The sequence below is a fragment of the Coenobita brevimanus genome, chromosome 15 (assembly GCF_032717465.1).
Source record: "Coenobita brevimanus isolate Jiangsu-jjx chromosome 15, ASM3271746v2, whole genome shotgun sequence".
NCBI lineage: Eukaryota > Metazoa > Arthropoda > Malacostraca > Decapoda > Coenobitidae > Coenobita > Coenobita brevimanus.
Genome location: NC_136968.1, coordinates 17,280,670 through 17,300,219, shown reverse-complemented (window position 1 = coordinate 17,300,219; position 19,550 = coordinate 17,280,670). Strand labels below are relative to the sequence as shown.

The window sequence follows — 19,550 nt, the reverse complement described above, 5'->3', positions numbered from 1 at the left end:
GTCCTCTTGCTGATGCTTCTCCATGTGTTAAGTAATCATTTATGTCTATTTTCTGCTTTCCTGATATGCACTTATATAGCATTATCATGTCACCTCTTTTCCTTCTCTTCTATAGTGTTGGTAGATTCAGTTTATTTAGTCTTTCTTCGTAGCTTAGGTCCCTTAAGCTTGGTATCCATCTTGTAGCGGCCCTTTGAACTTTTTCAATCTTGTCTATATATGCTTTTTGAGATGAGGACTCCAGACTACTGATGCATATTATAGGGTTGGTCTAATGAATGATGTTATTATCCTTCTTAGCATGTCTTCATTTATGTATGTGAATGCTGTTCTCATATTTGCAAGCAGTGTATACATGTTCCATACCTTCTCGCTGATGTGGTCAGCCAGAGATAGTCTATTATTGATAATCACACCTAGGTCTTTCTTTCTGATGTGTATAGGGTTTTATTTCCTAACTTATAATCCCAATCAGGTCTTTTTCCACTTTTACCAAACTTGATCACATGACACTTGTCCACATTGAATTCCATTTGCCATGTACTACTCCATTCATGAAGTTTATTTAATTCTTCTTGTAGCTCTTTACAAGAGTCTGTGCTAGTAATTCTCCTTTGTATTTTTGCATCATCTGCAAACATATTCAGATAGCTCTCATTTCCAGTGTTACTGTTTATATCATTTATATACACTAAAAACATGATTGGTGCCAGCACTGAACCCTGTGGTACTCCACTAGTCACTTCTTTCCATGATCAGTAGTTTCCTCTTAGTACTGTCCTCATTTCTCTTTTTATGAGAATGTCTTGCATCCAACAAAACAGTTTGCCTCGAATTCCTCCTTGATGGTACAGTTTCCATAAAAGTCTTTGGTGTGGTACTGTGTCAAAAGCTTTCTTGAAATCTAAATAGATACTGTCCACCCATCCTTCCCTTTCCTGTATTGTGTTTGTTACTCTGTCATAGTAGCTCAACAGATTAGTAACACATGATTTTCCTTTTCTGAAACCAAACTGTCTTTCTGTTATCATACTGTGTTCTTCTAGATGATTCACCCAAGCTTTTCTTGTAAGTTTTTCTAATACCTTGCTTACAACACTGGTCAGTGATACTGGTCGGTAGTTGAGTGGATTTTGTCCATTTCCTTTCTTGAATAAGGGGACAATATTTGCCTTTTTCCAAATATCAGGTAGTTTACCTTGACTCAAGGATTTCTTGAAAATTAAAAATAATGGTTTACTTAACTCCTTTGCACATTTTCGTAATACCCAACATGAAATTTCATCAGGACCACTTGCTTTTCCTCTGTCTAATCTACTTAACTCCTCCTGTATTACTTTTTCTGCTATTTGTATATCTGGTAGTATGTGTGGACATGCGTGTTCCACATAGTCCCTCTCAAAATTTTTTTCTTCTGTAAAAACTAATTGGAAATTCTTATTTAATGCTTCACAAATATCTTTCTCTTGTGTATAAGTGATTCCCTCGTCCGTAATGGATTGTATTATATCTTTTACTTTGGTTTTGCTTCTGATATAGCTGTAAAACAGCTTTGGTTGATCACTACTTTTATTTATTATATCCTCCTCAAACTGTTTTTGGGCTTCCCTCCTTATTCGTGTATAGTCATTTCTTGCCTGTTTGTAATTATTTTACGCCCTTTCACTATTGTGTCTTCTGTATCTATTCCACAACAAATCTCTTCTTTCTTTTGATTTTTTACATTCTGTATTGAACCATTTCTGTATTTTCTTATCTGTTTCTTTGTGCTGTGGGATGTACTTCTGGACTCCTATTTCATAAAATTCACAAAATTTTTTATATACGGCATTTAAATCTTGTCCTCTAAGCTCATTTTCCCAATCAACTTCTAAGAAATACTTCTTTAGGTCTTGATAATTTCCCTTTTTATAGTTTAGGCTCTTTTTGTAATTGTCATTGCTGTTTACTATGTCATATGCTATCCTGAAGTTATAATTTAGTACTGCATGATCGCTTTTGCCGAGTGGAGGGTGATATATTAAACTGTCAATATCATTTTCTTGCCTAGTAAATATTAGATCTAGCACTGAAGGTACATCAAGTCCTCTTTTTCTGGTGGTTTCCCTCACATGTTGCGTTAAGTAAAACTCTTGTACGAGATCCAGGAGCTTTTGGTCCCAACAACTTTCTTGGCTATTTATATCTAGAGTATTCCAATTTATATTTGTATTGAAGTCCCCAGTTTGTATAATTCTTTCCGATTTCTCTTCCATTTTATGTAGCAATGATCTTATACTCTGAATTGTACTCTCTGCCAGGTCCTCATATTCGTCTCTTTCCCATGTGTTTGATCTGGGTGGCATGTACAAATTTGCTACAATTACTTTACCTTCAGATGTGTCGATCTCTACTGCAATCAGTTCTACTTGTGATGGTATATCTAGTTTTATTTCCTTGACTTTTAGATTTTTCTTATTTAATATTATAATTCCTCCTCCTTTTTTTTAATTTCTGTCTCTTCTCCATATATTGTATTCCTCTAAGTTTAGTATGTCATTGGATATCCTTGGTGTTAATTTTGTTTCAATTAGGCATATTATTTGTGGTTCATTTTCTCTGACATAATCATTCATCTCTAGTAATTTAGATACCATTCCATCCACATTTGAGTACATCAACTTCATCATCTTGTTTATATATTTGTCATGACATGGTTCTACTACCTTCCTCCTTTTTCTTCCATCCTGTTTGTGTACCACTTTCATACCTGCAATCCTATTACTTTGTAAAAAAAATTTTTCTTCTCCTCTTCCGATCTTCCCTCATTTTTTGTTTTTGCTTCCTCCCTTTTCTCTTTCAGTAATTCCAGTTCCTCTTGTGTTAGGCATCTTTTTATCCATACATTTTTGAACTCCTCTTTTTCCATAAGATTCTTTGCATTTTTTAGTATCTCTTCCACAGTGTTTACACTCTGGAAAGTCACCTTCAGAGGTCTTGTCTTGCTTTTCTCGTATTTCCCTAACCTTTTGTGTTCCTCTATGTCTTTACGACAGATTTCCTCTGATACTTCTTTCAGTAAGCTCATTACATTTGCCATCTCCTTTTTGTCTCTTGTGATCTTGTTTTTTACTTCTTCCTCTTCAATACCAGTGATTACTATAGACTTGTTTATCTCTACTGAATCTCTGACTAACTTTGGATTGTTTTGGATTATTCTTTTCACTTCCTTTTTAATGCTTTTTTCCTCCACCCTTGTTTCTAAGTCTTTCTTTACTTTCACCATTTCAGCATACATGGTTTCTACATCATTTTTGTAGCTTTGCACAGCTTCATTCACCTGTGTTATCTTCTCCTCAATATCACTGCTCTGTGCCCGGATGCACAAATGGCCTTAAGGCTACACACGGCCTTAAGTCGGGTAGTTTAAGGCCGTGGGTCACTAAGGCCCATGCACGAAGCACCAACAGGAGGGTAAGCCTCGGTAAGGCCGCCTCAGCCGCTGAGGCTGGATCGGAGCAGCCTTACTGTATTGAGACCCGTGAATAAAGTAACTCCGATTTGATATTCTCTATAGCACAAACCGGACCCAACTTGTTATTGTTTGCCTCGGCATGGAGTTGATGGTTGCCTGTGAACTGGATCGTGCTTTGCGAAGGGAATGGAGGTTTCTTGGAGCCACTGAACCCCTGTAACATAAATAATGAACATGTATCGAGATAATATCGCCTCCCCAGGAGCGAATTCGCTCGTTTAACGGAGCTTGAGCCTCATATTGGGAGTGTCATGTTACACTCACATGCAATTCTTGCCTACACAACAATTTTTAGCAACCCAGAGGTTCTACGCTAGTGGGAATTTTCAGAGTGTTGTTGGAGGGTGGTATTCATGAGTCGAGTGTATGCGAAGTGATATCACGTGTGACAGATACTTTATACAGAAAATGACTGAGAAAAATTAAGATGCCCAGTGGTTTGCTGAGGACAGAGACGAGGGTTTCCACATAATAAATAAATTTCCTAAAGTATATGGGTTCTCATGGGAAGGGAGGGGAAGAATACATCCCCAGTATCCCTGCATGTAAGGGGCAACTAAAAGGGGCCTTTTTGTCTCCAGTCTTTCTTTCCTTACTGTCCTCTTCTGTCTTCTGTTCTACCTCCCTTTTCTTGATGTTTGTGTGTTTCTTATGGTCTTGCCTCTACTATGCCATGCAGCCATATTATGGATTGGTGATAATTCATCATTATTCCTAACTTCCTAAAGTGCTTGAAGCAATGGATTGAACCCTAATACCAATTTAGGCCCAAGATCACAAAGAACATGTATTTGTCAGCTTCAAATGGTTTCATTCACTGGCTGTGCAAGTTGTTTGCGACAGCAACAAAATGATAATGAGCTGTAATTACAGGTATCCTGGCAGCACTCACGCTGCCTATACCTGGGCTAATTCTAACCACCAGAGATGTGAACCAAGGTGTCTATGGTGACATTTTTATGCCAGGTCTCTGTGGTTGCTGATTACTTTGTTTAAAGTTAGACAATGGTTAGGTAAAATATGGCAAACATTATAAGTTCCCATTCATATTCCTATTTTGTTTCTTTACTCCTAAACCCTCTCATCCTGCTAATGTTTTAAAGGTTGTGTGGGTGTATTGCTCTTCATCACTAATATTGGGACGTCTTTTCATTGGACCCGACATTTTCAATTAATTACCAGCACTTCACATCCTTATCCTTGACTGTTGTGTTTTTGTTACCGGCATTGTGTGAAAATAAGGTATTGTATAGAATGCCTAGGAATTCTATAGAATGACCAACATTTTTTGGCAAAGTATGAAATAAGTTTATTTCATTCTGACTTTATATATTTTACCTAACCTGGGACTTTAATAGAATGCATAGGTATTCTGTAGAATGTCTAACTTTTTTATGGCAAATTATAATGTAATAAACAACAGGGGGTTTGGCTGGGATAATGTAGGTTAGGTTAGGCTAGGTTAGGTTAGGTTAATTTAGAAGAACGTTATGTTAAGCACTTACCTATATTAACCTAACCTACTGTAATCGAACTTAAACGTAGCCTAGACCATCCCAGCCTAAAACTAACCGCAGCCAAAATTAACCTAACGTACTGAAATGACTTATTTCACAGTTAGCCGGTTTGCTGCAGTTTGGTCGTTTCTCACGTTGCCTAAAATAAACACGGTAATCTACAGAATACCAAAGAAATGTGTACAGATGATTTTATCCTGTACCTTAGCTTAAAGTTTACCTAGGCGTTCTATACAGTGACGGGTTTCCCACTATGACGGTAACATAAACACTCCTCTCGCCTCTCACCCCCAGCTGATTCATGAAGGTCTGTGATTGGCCCAGTGTTTGTGTTCTGCCGTCTGATTGGTCGGCAAGCTCGCAGCTGACGCACTAGATTTCCCCCCAAGACATTCCCTACAGTTAAGGCCAGCCTTAGCTAAGACCAATGCACGAAACTTAAGTCAGCCTTAAGACAAGGCAACGGGTCGTCGTGCATGGGCCTTAAAGGCAACCGTAGGGCCGCCTTTAATATTTCATATAAGGCCAGCCTTAAGGCTGCCATCCGACAGAGTTTTGTGCATCCCTGCCCTGGTCCATAAGACTGCTTGCTTGCCTAATTGTCTCTGTGTCATTTTTGAACTCTTCCATAACAGTCTCGTGATTGACTACTGTATTTGCCATTTCACTCACTTTCTTCCTAAGCGTACTCAATTCCACTGTTAGTTCACTGATGGTTGTGTCTTTCTTATTGGCCTCCCTTCCTAGTTTTTCTATCTCTTCCTTTTGCAAGTACATTTGCTTCTTTATTTCATCAATTTCATTTTTGAAAGCCATTTCTAGTTTGTGTACACGTTCAACCAGTCTATTGTGAGTCTCCACTTCAACCAGTTCTTGGTAGAAATCAACATTTTGCTTTTTACTTTTATCCCTTTTCTTTTCCAAATTTGTTTTACTGAAGTATGTATCCATTTTGTAATACTAAATGAACAGAGTATGTACTTACAGAGTATGTACACTTTCCCCGTGTTGCTGTAGTCTAAACAAACCCAGCTGACTCAGCGCATTTTATTTCCTTGTGGTTCTTTTTTTTTCTGTTTGAACAAGTCTTGTTTAAACTTATTTTTTTTTTCCTTTTAATAATGAAAAATCATTTAGTCTAACCTGGTACAGAGCTTGACTCATTCAAAGATACTAATTTAGGTAATGCCACTGGCCGTGTTGGTCCGGTACGGAGCGCCATTGTCGCACGTCTGCCTCCTTTGACTGTGTGTGTGTGTGTGTGTGTATGTGTGTGTGTGTGTGTGTGTGTGTGTGTGTGTGTGTGTGTGTGTGTGTGTGTGTGTGTGTGTGTGTGTGTGTGTGTGTGTGTGTCCAACTCTGAAAACAAGCTTAACAGCCCATTCCCTTAGGCACAGCAATCTTTCTATGTGCCACATGAGTTCCCATGTTACCGCTCAGGCACTGATACTCACCACCCACAATTGAATACATGCTCAGGCGATCTCACTCAAGACTGGTTAAAACAGCTGTAAGTTGGATATGCTAACCAACGTAACACCAGTTCCAAAACAGGACTACATTCTACGCAACACAAGAGGCTTCATATCACTTCTTCCTAAGTGATATAGTTTTTATTACTCTTTTACATCCCCTTGACAGCTACTGAAGCAAACTATTATGTCAACTAAAACTACAGTAAAACCTGAATATACCGAACTTCAATTGACCAGAATTCGCTTTTATCGGACTCGAGGAACTACCAGACTAAATTGCTATATATCGGAAAAAGTCTGATGAAGCCAGAAGCAGTCCAGACTGCCTAACCACTTCAGGTATGGTCACCACAATAAGGTAAATTAAAGACATGTTTATCAGTGTACAGTACAGTATTATTATATATATTATATCATTTGATTAATGTAGTGAGGTTATAACACAGTACAGTAATGCAGTGGTAGTCAGAACAGTTTAAAATCCATCCATGCAACCCAGACTAATGTCTGATACATCGGAAAAAGTCCGGATTATTATGGGGAAGTCTGGATGTCACTTTTATCGGAATTTCGCGTTTCTCGGACTGGCTTGGGCCCCAATTAGTCCGTTATAGTGAGGTCTTACTGTATATAAAATTAATAAATTCCTTGCTTAGTTCTCTTTCACTTAAGACATTTTCCACTACAAAGCTGTTAATAAAGATACATGTACAACACATTTTTTGTAATATGCCACTGTTCATGATAAAGTGATTGGGAAGTGCAGTGAAAATTCAGGGTTGATAACTGACATACAGCTGCAGTATTTATCCCAATTTATCATAATCCTCATAAGGTGACATATGCTCAGGTATTTCAATTGCCTTGTCATGCTAAGATCACTCAACTACTTTCCTGTTCCCCAAAAGGAGGATGGCAGACTGCAGAAGGACAATTTGAGCCTGTAGTCCCATGTGTTCACATTTCAGATGAACCTAGGGGTATAACTCCGACTACTACTTCCAGTACTTATTTAATCCATACATACACAACCAGCCATCATTAAGTACATTCTGATGCATGTGCAGCAACGAATATCTATCTATCCATCTATTTCCGGACACCTTAATCCCGTAAAGGGTGGCCACAAACAAATCACCTCCATGTTGTCCTGTCTCCTGCCATTTCACTGCCCTCCCCCCAGATCACACCCTCCTCTCTCATATACCTCTCCACTCCGTCCATCTTATCCGTGGCCTCCCCCTCCCAATCCACCTCACTCACATAAACTCTTTCGTTAGTCTTTCGCTCTCCATTCTCTCCATGTGGCCAAACCACTTTTTTTTTTTTTTTGTCCAACTCTGGGTATAGGCTTCACAGCCTGCTCTCAAGGCCCAGTAGTCCTCCTACATAGCATTCAACTCTACATGTCACTACTTCGGGGTTAAAACCCACCGTCCATATTCAATACATACTAGGGCTGTCTCATACAGACTGGTGTATTGGTCTAAGGGAGGGTATTTTTACATGTCGGAGGGTCTTCTGGTAGATCAGTAAAGCCTGATTTTTAAGAATTCAAAATCCTAAATTGTTCCATACCCCAGCCAGTAGGAATGCAGGCAACCTCTCCACCGATTGAGCCACCAATGCGCCTTCACTTTCTCATTTGTCAGTCTGTCTCTCCACGTAACTCCACATGCTCCTCTCATAATTATTTTCCACTGCTCTCACTCTTGACTTGTGTCCTTCCAACAAGGATCCATGCTTTGCTTCCATACGTTATAGTTGGTATCACAATACTATTAATTTTTTTCCTTCCATGCTCACTTCTCTATTACTTATCACTGCTTTCAAAGAACCAGCAACCTTTCTTCCCTGTTGTACCCTTTCAAGCACTGCATTCTCCAAACTTCCATCCTTACTCATCACACTATCCAAGTAGTTGAATGCAATCACATTTTCCATTTCCTTATCAACCAAACTCACTGTGCATTCAGTGACTTAATTTCTCTCGAAGACCATAACGTTACCCTTCCCTAAATTCACCTTTGGATTCTGTTTCTTACACAACTCCCAAACTCATTCACCAAGCCTTGCAGTTCCCCTTCATCTTCGCTTAACAATGCGGTATCATTTGCAAACAAGAGAACAGGAAGTTTCCAAATGCTGCCCTCTCTCATTGGGGCTGCTCTAACATCCACTGCCCTACCTTGTATCTCTTTTATAACCCCATCCATATGCAGATCAAACAACCATGGAGACACGACACATCCCTGTTTCAATCCAACATTCAGATAGAAAAATTCACTCAGTTCATCATCCACACACACAGCAGCCTTAGCACCCTCATACATACTCTTCAAGGCATTCAGCAGCTTCAAACACGTATCTATCTATCCACTGCTAGATGCCCTAATCCTGTAAGAGGTGGCCACAAACAAATTGCCTCCATGTTGCCATGTCCCCCGCCATTACATTGCCCTCCCCCCAGCTCACACACCCCTTCCCTCATATGACTCTCCACTTCACTCCCTCCATATCATCCTCAGCCTCCCCCTCCCTCCACCTCACTCACATACGCTCTCCTCATTAGTCTCTTGCTCTCCATCCTCCCCACATGGCCAAACCACCTCATTGTATGTCTCCTAACACTTTCTTTCACATCCACATCCACACCACAATGCTCTTTAAATTCCTCATTTGTCAATCTGTCTCCGTGTAACTCTGCATGCTCTTCTCAAATAACTCACTTCCACTGCCCTCACGATTGACTTGTATCCTTCCAACAAGGTCCAAGCTTCACTTTCATACGTTAGAGTTGGTATCACAGTACAGTAACATCATGCAGCAATGTTTTTACTTCCATGCTCACTTCCCTATTTCTTATCACTACTTTCAAAGAACCAGCAACATTTCTTTCTTGTTGTATTCCTTCCATCTCTTGCACACAATACATACACCCTCTTTTGCTCTCTCATTCTCATGTGCATGCATGCATATACCCATCCATACTCCCATTCTCTCATCTCCTCATTTAGTCTCAGTTAATCCATATATGTCCAATTTTGCACCCTGAAGCACCTGTACAATCTCTCCCTCTTTCACCTCATCATTCACACCCCTTACATTCCACACTGCAATTTGTACCATGTCCTTTGTCTAGTCCTTGGTTGTCACCTGCTGGTCTGTCCTAATACGAGGCTTCCTGTTTGTAATTTTAGTTCGATGTTCTCTGCGAAGGGGCACTAACCCTCCACCAACCCATTTGTTGACATGTAGGGAACAAGTGTTGGTTGGTTATAAGGTTACCACCCAGTGTATTAAATGATTTCCATCGAACATAAATTTTTAAAATATCTGAGATAATCTTTCAGGGAAACATAACCTTCACTTAAGAGAAAATTTCAATTATCATGACAGCTCTCAGGAACACATCTCTCGTTATTTTTATTTTTTTGACAGCTTTAAGGAAGACATCTCTGGTAGTTATTTATATACAGTAATTATTTTTCTGTAATGTATCCAACTCTGGGCACAAGCTTGACAGCCCATTCCCTTAGGCACAGCATTCCTCCCATGTGCCACATGAGTTCACATGTCACCAGTCTAGCACCAATACTCACCATTAACAAAGAATAAATGCTAGGGCTGTCTCATTCAAGACTGGTGCACTGGTATCAGCCAAGGTATTTTTACATATGCTGGCGAGACTTGTGGCAGATCAACAAAGTCATTTTTAACAAAATCCAATTGATTAAACTGTTCCCTGCCCCACTCTAGGGACTGAATTCACACAATTTCAGACAACAGATAACATTAACTCCAACTCACCTTCCATATCAGCTATCAACTTAAGCATGTTGAAATGTCATGAAAACTTTTAGAATCCTAGGTTAGTGTGAATATGGTTCATACACTTACCAGTCAAATGGAAAACTGACTTGAATCCAAGTCCAAACTGCCCGACTCTAAGAGGGTCATCCTTCTTTATACTGTCACTCAGCTTCCGAATGCCGTGCCAGTCCTCCTTGCTGAAGACTGCATTATTGTACAGGCAGAGTGCTGGACCCTGGTACAGAAGGTGCACAATGGGCAAGCATTAGTGATAATTAATTATTAAGAGTTTAACATCAACTCAGATTCACCTACGACACTTGACATTTTCAAACAGCAGCGAATAGGCACTTAAATGAGAGAGAGAGAGAGAGAGAGAGAGAGAGAGAGAGAGAGATTTCTCCTCCTTGAGGTGTACTGGTCCAAAATCAGGCTACTGAAGTTAAGTGTATGCTTAATGTAGATGACCAACTTACTCCCCTTGGTGGTACTGGATAAATAAATAAATAAAAAGCAACCTAGCGAGGATCAAAACTATGCAAGGTGATCACTGTGTCATTTTAACAATCAGATTACTAACCACTACTCATATTATTGAAACCTTAAAGTTTCAAGTACAAGTTACCAAGTACACTATACCTTACCTAGAGTAGCCACTGCCTTCACTTAGGCCCATATTACTGTCAGCTTATGAGATTTGTTTGCACCATAGCTTTAAGGATTTACTTTACATATTAAAATGGCAACTATCATCCACTAACAACGTAATGCTACCTACGTCTTTCTTCAACTTTATACTTTTTTTTTCTGTATCTACCCTCTCCTCTTCCCATTTCCCCCATTTTCCCAGTCACTTTTTATTACTCTTCTTTCATTTTCATGTGATTTTACACTGACAAGTCTAATGGCTTCCTGTAAGCCAGGAAACCATTTTCAACGCTGGGTGGTAACCATATAAGCAACCCATACGTGTTCCCTATGTGTCAACAAGTGGATTGGTGAGGGTTAGTGCCACTCCCTGTAAAACAACTAACTCAAAGACAAACAGCCAACCCTTTAAGAATTATGGTGTTTGGCTATAGAGAGACAGATAATTCTCTTCTATGGTTTTTATTGCATCTTGTATAGTGACACTGCAAAAATAGAATGCAGGAAAACAGTACAATTCCATATTAATAATGTGACAAAGAGGAGACTCTAAGAAACTCCATATATGACAAAGTGACAGACACAAGAAGGTGGATGTGGGCTGAAGCTTTTGCAGCACTGTTACCCATACAGAATGGGGGGGTGCTGGTAAAAAAGAACAGGCCCATGCAAGAAGAGTTGGGAATTTGTTTCTCTTGCTTCAAACTGTAGGGGCACTGTCATAAAGGGACTATTGTGCAACTCACAGCTGATTCACTTTCATCATTAAAGCCCCAGGCACACTGCAGGTACAACTTGTCGCAAACCTGAAAATCGCGAAACCAGTCCACGACCACGGAGGTCTCCGAGCAGTCGTGCCACTGATCAGCTACAGGTAGTCGTCCAATGTCCGTCCAGTGGGCGGCTGAACGGCGACAATGGCCAGATACACACAGGTCACTGACGAGTGGCTGGCCGGTCGTCGGCAGGCAGCCGACAAATGGCGGCCAGTCCACGTCCTGTTGCAGTTAGGCCGTGACTACTAGACCGACACCAGCCGCGGATTGGCCGGCAGCTGGTCTCGGTCCAGCCCACCACCTGTCGCTCAACCAATCGCCGGCTGGATGGCGACCGGACTTCAACCACCACCCCTGACAGGAGGCTTGTGGATGGCGGCCACCGCAGTCCAGTCATTGCCTTGACAGAGTGCGGACGGCCACCGCACAGAGCGGCTGCCGACCGGCCTCCATCCGGATGGCAACCACTACTTAAATATCAAAAGTCACCGACCAGTCGCAGTTCGTTAGCTGGGCAGACGCAGTGCAGCCGCCCACTGGGCGGCTTCCATGCCACGACATCGGTGGTCGCGGGGAGGTTTTTCGTGCAGCACGAAAAACCTCGTGACGATTTTTTGGTTGCCATGGTGGCCCGCAGCTAGACCGAGACAGATGAAGACCGGTCAGAAACGTCACCAAAACCACCCACGACTTGCAGGTCACAGGTGGTTTGTGATAAGTTGTACCTGCAGCGTGACTGGAGCCTTAGAGTGCATCATATACCATAGACAGTGACACTGCATTCATTACATTTCTCTGGAAGGTGAATCCCCCCCAAAAAAAATAAATAAATAAATAAAAATAAAAAATAAAAAAAAAGTGCCAGCCCACACTGGTCCTCACTTGTTTCCTGTGCAGACATGGCCTAAGGCTGTGTAGAGATGCCAACAAAATAATCCTTATTCTGAAAGTTCCTCTTAAACCCTACCATCTGGAAACATTGTTTTATTTATCCTTATTCTTAAAGTTCCTCTTAAACCCTACCATCTGGAAACATTGTTTTATTTATTCTTATTATCTCTAGATGATTCCATTAATCTTAACTGAAACCCTTTGAAGTGAGGGGGTTAGTGACATGACCCTAGTTTGAAAACTCTCCTGTCTAAATACAGTCACTTAAAAGTAGTAAGCATGAAATAATGACTAAACCTTGGATTGAGGAAGTTATACCTACAATAAGCCTCACTTTCATATCCTCGTTTATACTTGGTTTCACTGCGAATATATGCTAGACCATTACCTGTTTTCAGTTAATACTGCATACAACCCACTGTAAAGCTACATTAAAGTCATGAATCAGTGCTACTTATGCTTATAAATTAGTCACAATCATGTCTAACAACCACTTCGCTATGGTGACATTACTTGCTTATTATTTTTTATACGAGATGATTTACATTCACCTTGGAAATGGCTTCTTATACACAAAGGGTTATACTTAATTTCACTGATATATCTACTGTATAATATATATATTAATATATATATATATATATATATATATATATATATATATATATATATATATATATATATATATATATATATATATATATATAACCATATATATATATATATATATATATAACCATATATATATATATATATATATATATATATATATATATATATATATATATATATATATATATATATATATATATATATATATATGTGTGTGTGTGTGTGTGTGTGTGTATTTATGCAGTTGTGATATACAGGAAATGAGCTACGTTCGTGGGGTCCCGTCTCTTTCTCATTAAGTCAAATTTTGCTTTGAACTTGTTTAAGTTTTTAGACTGGATGATCTCTGTGTCCAGGCTGTTCCACAGGTCTATGCATCTACTGTATACGGAAAGCTATATTTCTTGATATCCTTCAAACAACTTGGCTTTTTCAGTTTCATTCCATGTCCTCTTGTTACTCTCACATCCCATACAAACAGACCATTTTTATCAATTTTATCTAGGACAGTGAAATCACGGAGGACAGGGAGACGTGGAGGCTATTTGTTTGTGGCCACCCCGTACGGGATTGAGGCGTCTGACAATAGATAGATAGATAGATTATCTAGTCCCATCATGGCTCTGAACACTGCAATCATGTTGCCACTTTCTCTCCTTTCTTTTAGTGTAGGCAAGTCCAGCTTTTCCAGCCTCTCTCCATAAGACAGATCTGCCAGGCTGGGGACCATCTAGGTTGCTGTTCTTTGTATTCTCTCAGTCTTATTTATGTCTTTCTTCTTGTGTGGGGACCACATTACTGCCGCGTATTCCAACCTGGGGCAGATCATGGTCACTCTCAATATTTTCATCATTTCCTCATCCATGTAATGGAATGCCACTCGTATGTTAGTCAAGAGATTGTACGTCTCTCTAACTATCTTGTTAAAGTGATTTTCCGGTGACAAACAATCCTGGACCAGCACTCCCAAATCTTTCTCTTCTCTCACTTGATTGATTCATTACCCAACATATAATTCAGTGATGGCCTCTTGATACTCTTACCCATTTCCAATATCTTACATTTTTTTTGCATTAAATTTCATTTCCCACATCTGGTTCCAAACTTGGATCCTAATCAGGTCTTCGTTTTCGTTTTCGTTTTTAAAGGCTCCAACATGCTTGCATGTGTCGGCCTTGGTCACCTAATGGCGGCTCTCCATGCTGCACGATCCATTGCAGCCTCCCTGTTCAGTCCCTTAACCCTAAGGTCACACTTAATGACCTCGTCCCATGTCTTTCTCGGTCTACCCCTCATAACCCCACCCCCAATATTAACACTTCTCACCTTCCTCACCCAACTATCATCCCCCATCCTCTCCACATGTCCAAACCACCTCAATCTACCTCTCCTCATCACAACACCAATACACTCCAGTCCCATCCTACCTCTCAACTCTTCCATTGTAAACCCAGCCCCTCCAGGCCTTGGACGCAGGGACGCACTGCACATCCACCTAATCATTGTCATTTCTGTACGTCTGAGCCGGCGAATGTCTTCCTCCTTCACTGCCCAGGTCTCACTGCCATACAGCATTACACTCCTAACACACGCTGCATACAAAGACCCCTTAGCACGTAGGGAGAGCCCCCTCAATGTCAGGAGAGGCAAGAGCTCCCTGAACTTCTTCCAACCACTTCTCACCCTAGCCACAGAGCTAGCTCCAGCCCCACCTCCAGCACACAACATGTCTCCTAAATAACAAAACTCTTCCACACACTCAAGAGATTCACCAGCAAGTTCAATTCTTTCACGTCTGACGATCTCCACCTGCTCACCCCGGCACGCCGTACACATAAAATCAGCATTATCTCGCAGTCTACCTCTGATACCACTACATCTCTTATGCACCCATTTATCACACACACCGCACAAGATGGAATTACTTCCCACGCCCTTGTGGCAAACTGCACATGGCCACTCTCCCTCGTCTTTGACAGTACCGCCACCAACCCTAGATATCATCACTTTTGTTTTATCTGCATTTACCCTTAAACCCTTTTGCCCCATACCATCTCTCCACTTCCTAAACCTTTCCTCCGCCTCCCTTTCATTCTCTGCAATCAACACCAAATCATCAGCATACAACAACTCCCACGGAGTCCGTTTCTAAAGTCACGTGAAAGGGCTTCAAGTACCATGATAAACAACATGGGACTCAAGACTGACCCCTGATGCACACCAACATTCACGGAAAACTCATCACTCAAATCTCCATTCACTCTCACCTGGGTGTGAGCACCCACATACATGGCCATAACCACCCTAACCAGCCACTCCTCCAAGCCAAGCTTTCTCATTGCCCACTTCACCACCTCTCTAGGGACTCTGTCAAAGGCCTTTTCCAAATCAACAAAAACAAAATAAAGATCCCTTCTCCTACCAATATATTTTTCCTGAAGCTGTCGAACAATGAATATGGCATCAGTGGTCCCCCTACCTGGCATAAACCCAAACTGCATCTCATCAATATTCACTCTTTCTCTAATCATACCTTCTAAAACTCTCTCCATTACCTTCATTATCTGATCTAAAAGCTTTATACCTCTATAATTCCCTCTTTCCAGGGCATCACCCTTCCCTTTATACACATTTACAATTACACTCTTCAGCCAATCATCTGGGACAACACACTCATATATAATCCTATTTATCAGGTCAGTGACTAAACTCACCCCTATATCGCCTGAGGCCTTCAACATTTCGGCAGTCAACCCAGACACACCTGCTGCCTTCCCCACCCTCATCCTGCCTATTGCCTCACTCACAGTAGCAGTATCAATCAAAGGCCAAGGGCCAGACACTGGATCTGCTGGCTCCAAACCTTCCCTGTCCCAGTCAAACTCCTCATTCAACAACCGGTTATAATGCTCTCTCCATGCATCTTTAATATCCTCACTGTTCACCACTAACCTTCCTTCATCATTCTTCACACACTGCTCACCTATGATATCCCGATTATCCCTCTTCACCTGACCTGCCACCCTAAATATATTTTTCCTTTCCCCATGATTTAGGTTATCAAGTAATTGTCTCTGTGACTCAGACTTTGCCCTGTATACCTCTCTCCTAGCCCTACGCTTGGCAGCCAAATATTCCTCTTTGCTACCACCCTTCTTCCATTCCCGGAAAAGCCTTCTTTTCTCCTTAATTGCAGCTTCTACACCCTCATCCCACCATGAAGTTACTTTATGTCTTGGTGGTCCTCTTGTCCAGCCGCATGTTACATCAGTAACTCTCAAGAAATTGTTCTTGAGGGCTCTGTACTGTTCATTAACGCCTCTGTCTACAGCTCCCTGTTCAGCCACCACTCTCCTCAACATTTTACAGTCTTCCTCCACTTCTCTCCTCAAGATCTTTGCATCATCAGCAAACAGACTTGCGTAACAGTTCACTCCATCTACCATATCATTCTCTCCACTTCTTCTCTCCTCAAGATCTTTGCATCATCAGCAAACAGACTTGTGTAACAGTTCACTCCATCTACCATATCATTTACGTAAATCAGGAACATTACTGGCGCTAACATCAAGCCCTGGGGGACTCCACTTGTTACTTCCCTCCATCCAGACATCCTCTCCTTTATTACTGTCCTCATTTGTCTGTCTCTCAAGAAGTCACACATCCACTCCAGGAAGTTTCCCTTCAGTCCTCCTATGTGTTCCAATTTCCACATTAGTCGCTTGTGGGGTATCATGTCAAAGGCATTCTCCAGATCTAGCTACAAACAATCCACCCAGCAGTCTCTCTCCTGTAACACGTCAACCACTCTTGAGTAAAAGCTCAACAAGTTGGAAACACATGACCTTCCACTTCTGATTCCAAACTGGCTGTCAGCCAATATGTTTGTCTCCTCCAGATATTTTATCTACTGTATCTGTCTTTCATGATTCTCTCGCACAATTTTGCAACTACGCTGGTCAAGGAAAATGGTCTATAATTCAGGGGTTCTTCCTTGTTTCCTTCCTTATAAATTGCTACCACACTGGCCCTCTTACATTCCCGAGGCACTTTCCCTTCTTCCAGAGAACACAGAATTAAATCATGAATTTTATCTGTTAGTTGTTCTCTACATTCTTTCAGTACCCAGGTAGAGATTCCATCTGGTCTTGGGGCTTTCCTTACATCTTGAGTTTCCAGTAATTTATACACTTCCTGCATTTCCACTTTTATGTCTTTTATCACTACGTTTCTAGTCACACTCTTCCCCTCCACAAAGTCCCTTTCTTTAGCGAAAACCGATTGGAAACATTTGGTCATTATTTCAGCTTGCATTGCCGTGTCTTTATAGACCTCTCCTTCTACTTTCAGTTGGGTGATTCCTTCCTTTTGCTTCAATTTACCATTAACAAATCTATAAAACAATTTGGGTTCTTCCTTACATTTGTCAATTATACCTTTTTCAAAGTTTCTTTCTTCCTCTCTGCATATTCTTGTATATTCATTTCTAGTTCTTGTATATTCTTCCTTTGATTTATGATTACCTCTCTTTCTCCATTTGTTCCATGCCATGTCCCTTTCTTTTTTTGCTATCATGCACCTTCTGTTAAGCCAATCTTTTTTCCTGTTTTCTTTCCCACTTACTCTTGGAACATGTTTCTCCACTCCCGAATTATAGAGATCTAGAAGGATATCCCACTTCCTCTGCATCTCTTTGTTTCTCTGAATTTTCTCCAATCCACATTTTCAAAAAATTTCCTCGATCCTGTAAAGTTTCCTTTCCCATAGTTGTATCTTCCCTGTCTATAAAACTCATCTCTTGGCACCACATTCCCTTTTATCATATGTAACTCAATGACCACATGATCACTTTTTCCTATAGGACACTGATATTTTAAATTTTCTACTACTGTATATCAGGTTCTTTAGTTACTAGTAAATCTAATCTTGCTGGCGTGTCCTCTCCTCTGAATCTAGTCTCTTCTTTGACCTACTGGGTCATTATGTTATGCATTGCAATATTTAACAATATAGTGCCCCATGAATCTGCACTGCTTCCCGAGTCCCATTCCTCCCAGTTCACCTCTTTACAGTTGAAATCCCCCATCATAATTATGTTATTGCTTTTCTAAATCACTTTCTTGAGACAGATAACCATATCTGACAACATCTCCTGATATTCATCGTCCTTCCATGCCCTTGTCTTAGGGGGAACGTATACCACTGGATGTCTCTCTTGCCATTCTCTTTGGTTTCTAGTTTCATATTTATCGCTTCAGCCTTACCCATTCCCAGTTCCACATTTTCCACACTGATGATGTTCTTCACTGCTATCATCACTCCTCCTCCTGTTTTTTCTTTTCTGTCTCTTCTCAGCAGTTTGTATTTGCCATCTCCCATGTGGATGTCAATATCCTCTCTTAACTTGGTCTCTATAAAGCACATGATATCTGGTTCGTGAACCCTCAAGTAATCGTTGATTTCTAATCTTGCCGATATTAAACCGTCAACATTAGTATATGCCACTTTCCAACTTTTTTCATTGTTCTTTATTTCCTCTTCTCTCCCTCTCTCCATTAGTACCAGTTCCTCAATTACTGATCCATAACTCTCCAATAAAACACTGTCTTCTCTTCCTCCGTTCCCTGTTCGTTTTTTGGCTTTGTTTCCTTTAATAGCTCCTTTATCTTAGCTCTTTCTTCCTCATTTGCGTCTCTCCTTATCCAAACAATCTTCAGCTCTTCCTTTTCTGATAATTTCCATGTTCTGTTCATAATTTCATTCACTATTGACCGAGACTTAAACTTTACTGTACTTTAAGTGGCCTCGCCCCTCCCTCCTCGTACTTTCCTTGCCTAAACGCTTCTTCAATCTCTTCTTGAGCTTCACTGTTACCTTCCATAACTACTGATACTACCTCTTTTGCCTTATTTAGTTCTTCTCTTTCCCTTTCTGACCTTACTGTCATCCGTTTTTCTTTTAGTCCTGAAATTATCACACATTTTTTCTTGTCTGCTACATCCCTGACTAAAGATTCTCTACCTCTCAGCACCATAACCACTTCCTTTTCCATCTTTTCCCTGCTTTGTTGTTCTATAATCTCATTCAAATTTATATTTCCTTCCTTCGGGATTTTCTTCCACCTCATGGGTTGCTCCTTGATTTCCTTAATATGTTCATCATGCATCCTTGACTTTGATTCATGCTTATCTAGTTTACTTTTGATCCTGTCCCTTTCTTCTTCCAACCTCTTATTTTCCTTCTTGAGCTGTTTTATTTCATTAGAGGCAGATTTATTACTCAATTATAATTCCGTAACATGCCT

General features: G+C 40.6%; 1 protein-coding gene across 1 annotated transcript in view; it reads right to left on the bottom strand.

Annotated features, from left to right (window-relative positions):
- LOC145390686 (sacsin-like) overlaps positions 1–19,550 on the bottom strand; it is a 333,656-nt gene that overhangs the window by 235,712 nt on the left and 78,394 nt on the right. Inside the window, exon 4 of the mRNA XM_080265477.1 lies at positions 10,407–10,554. Within this exon, the coding sequence (XP_080121603.1) occupies positions 10,407–10,554 (148 nt within the window). The remainder of the gene's footprint in view (positions 1–10,406; positions 10,555–19,550) is intronic.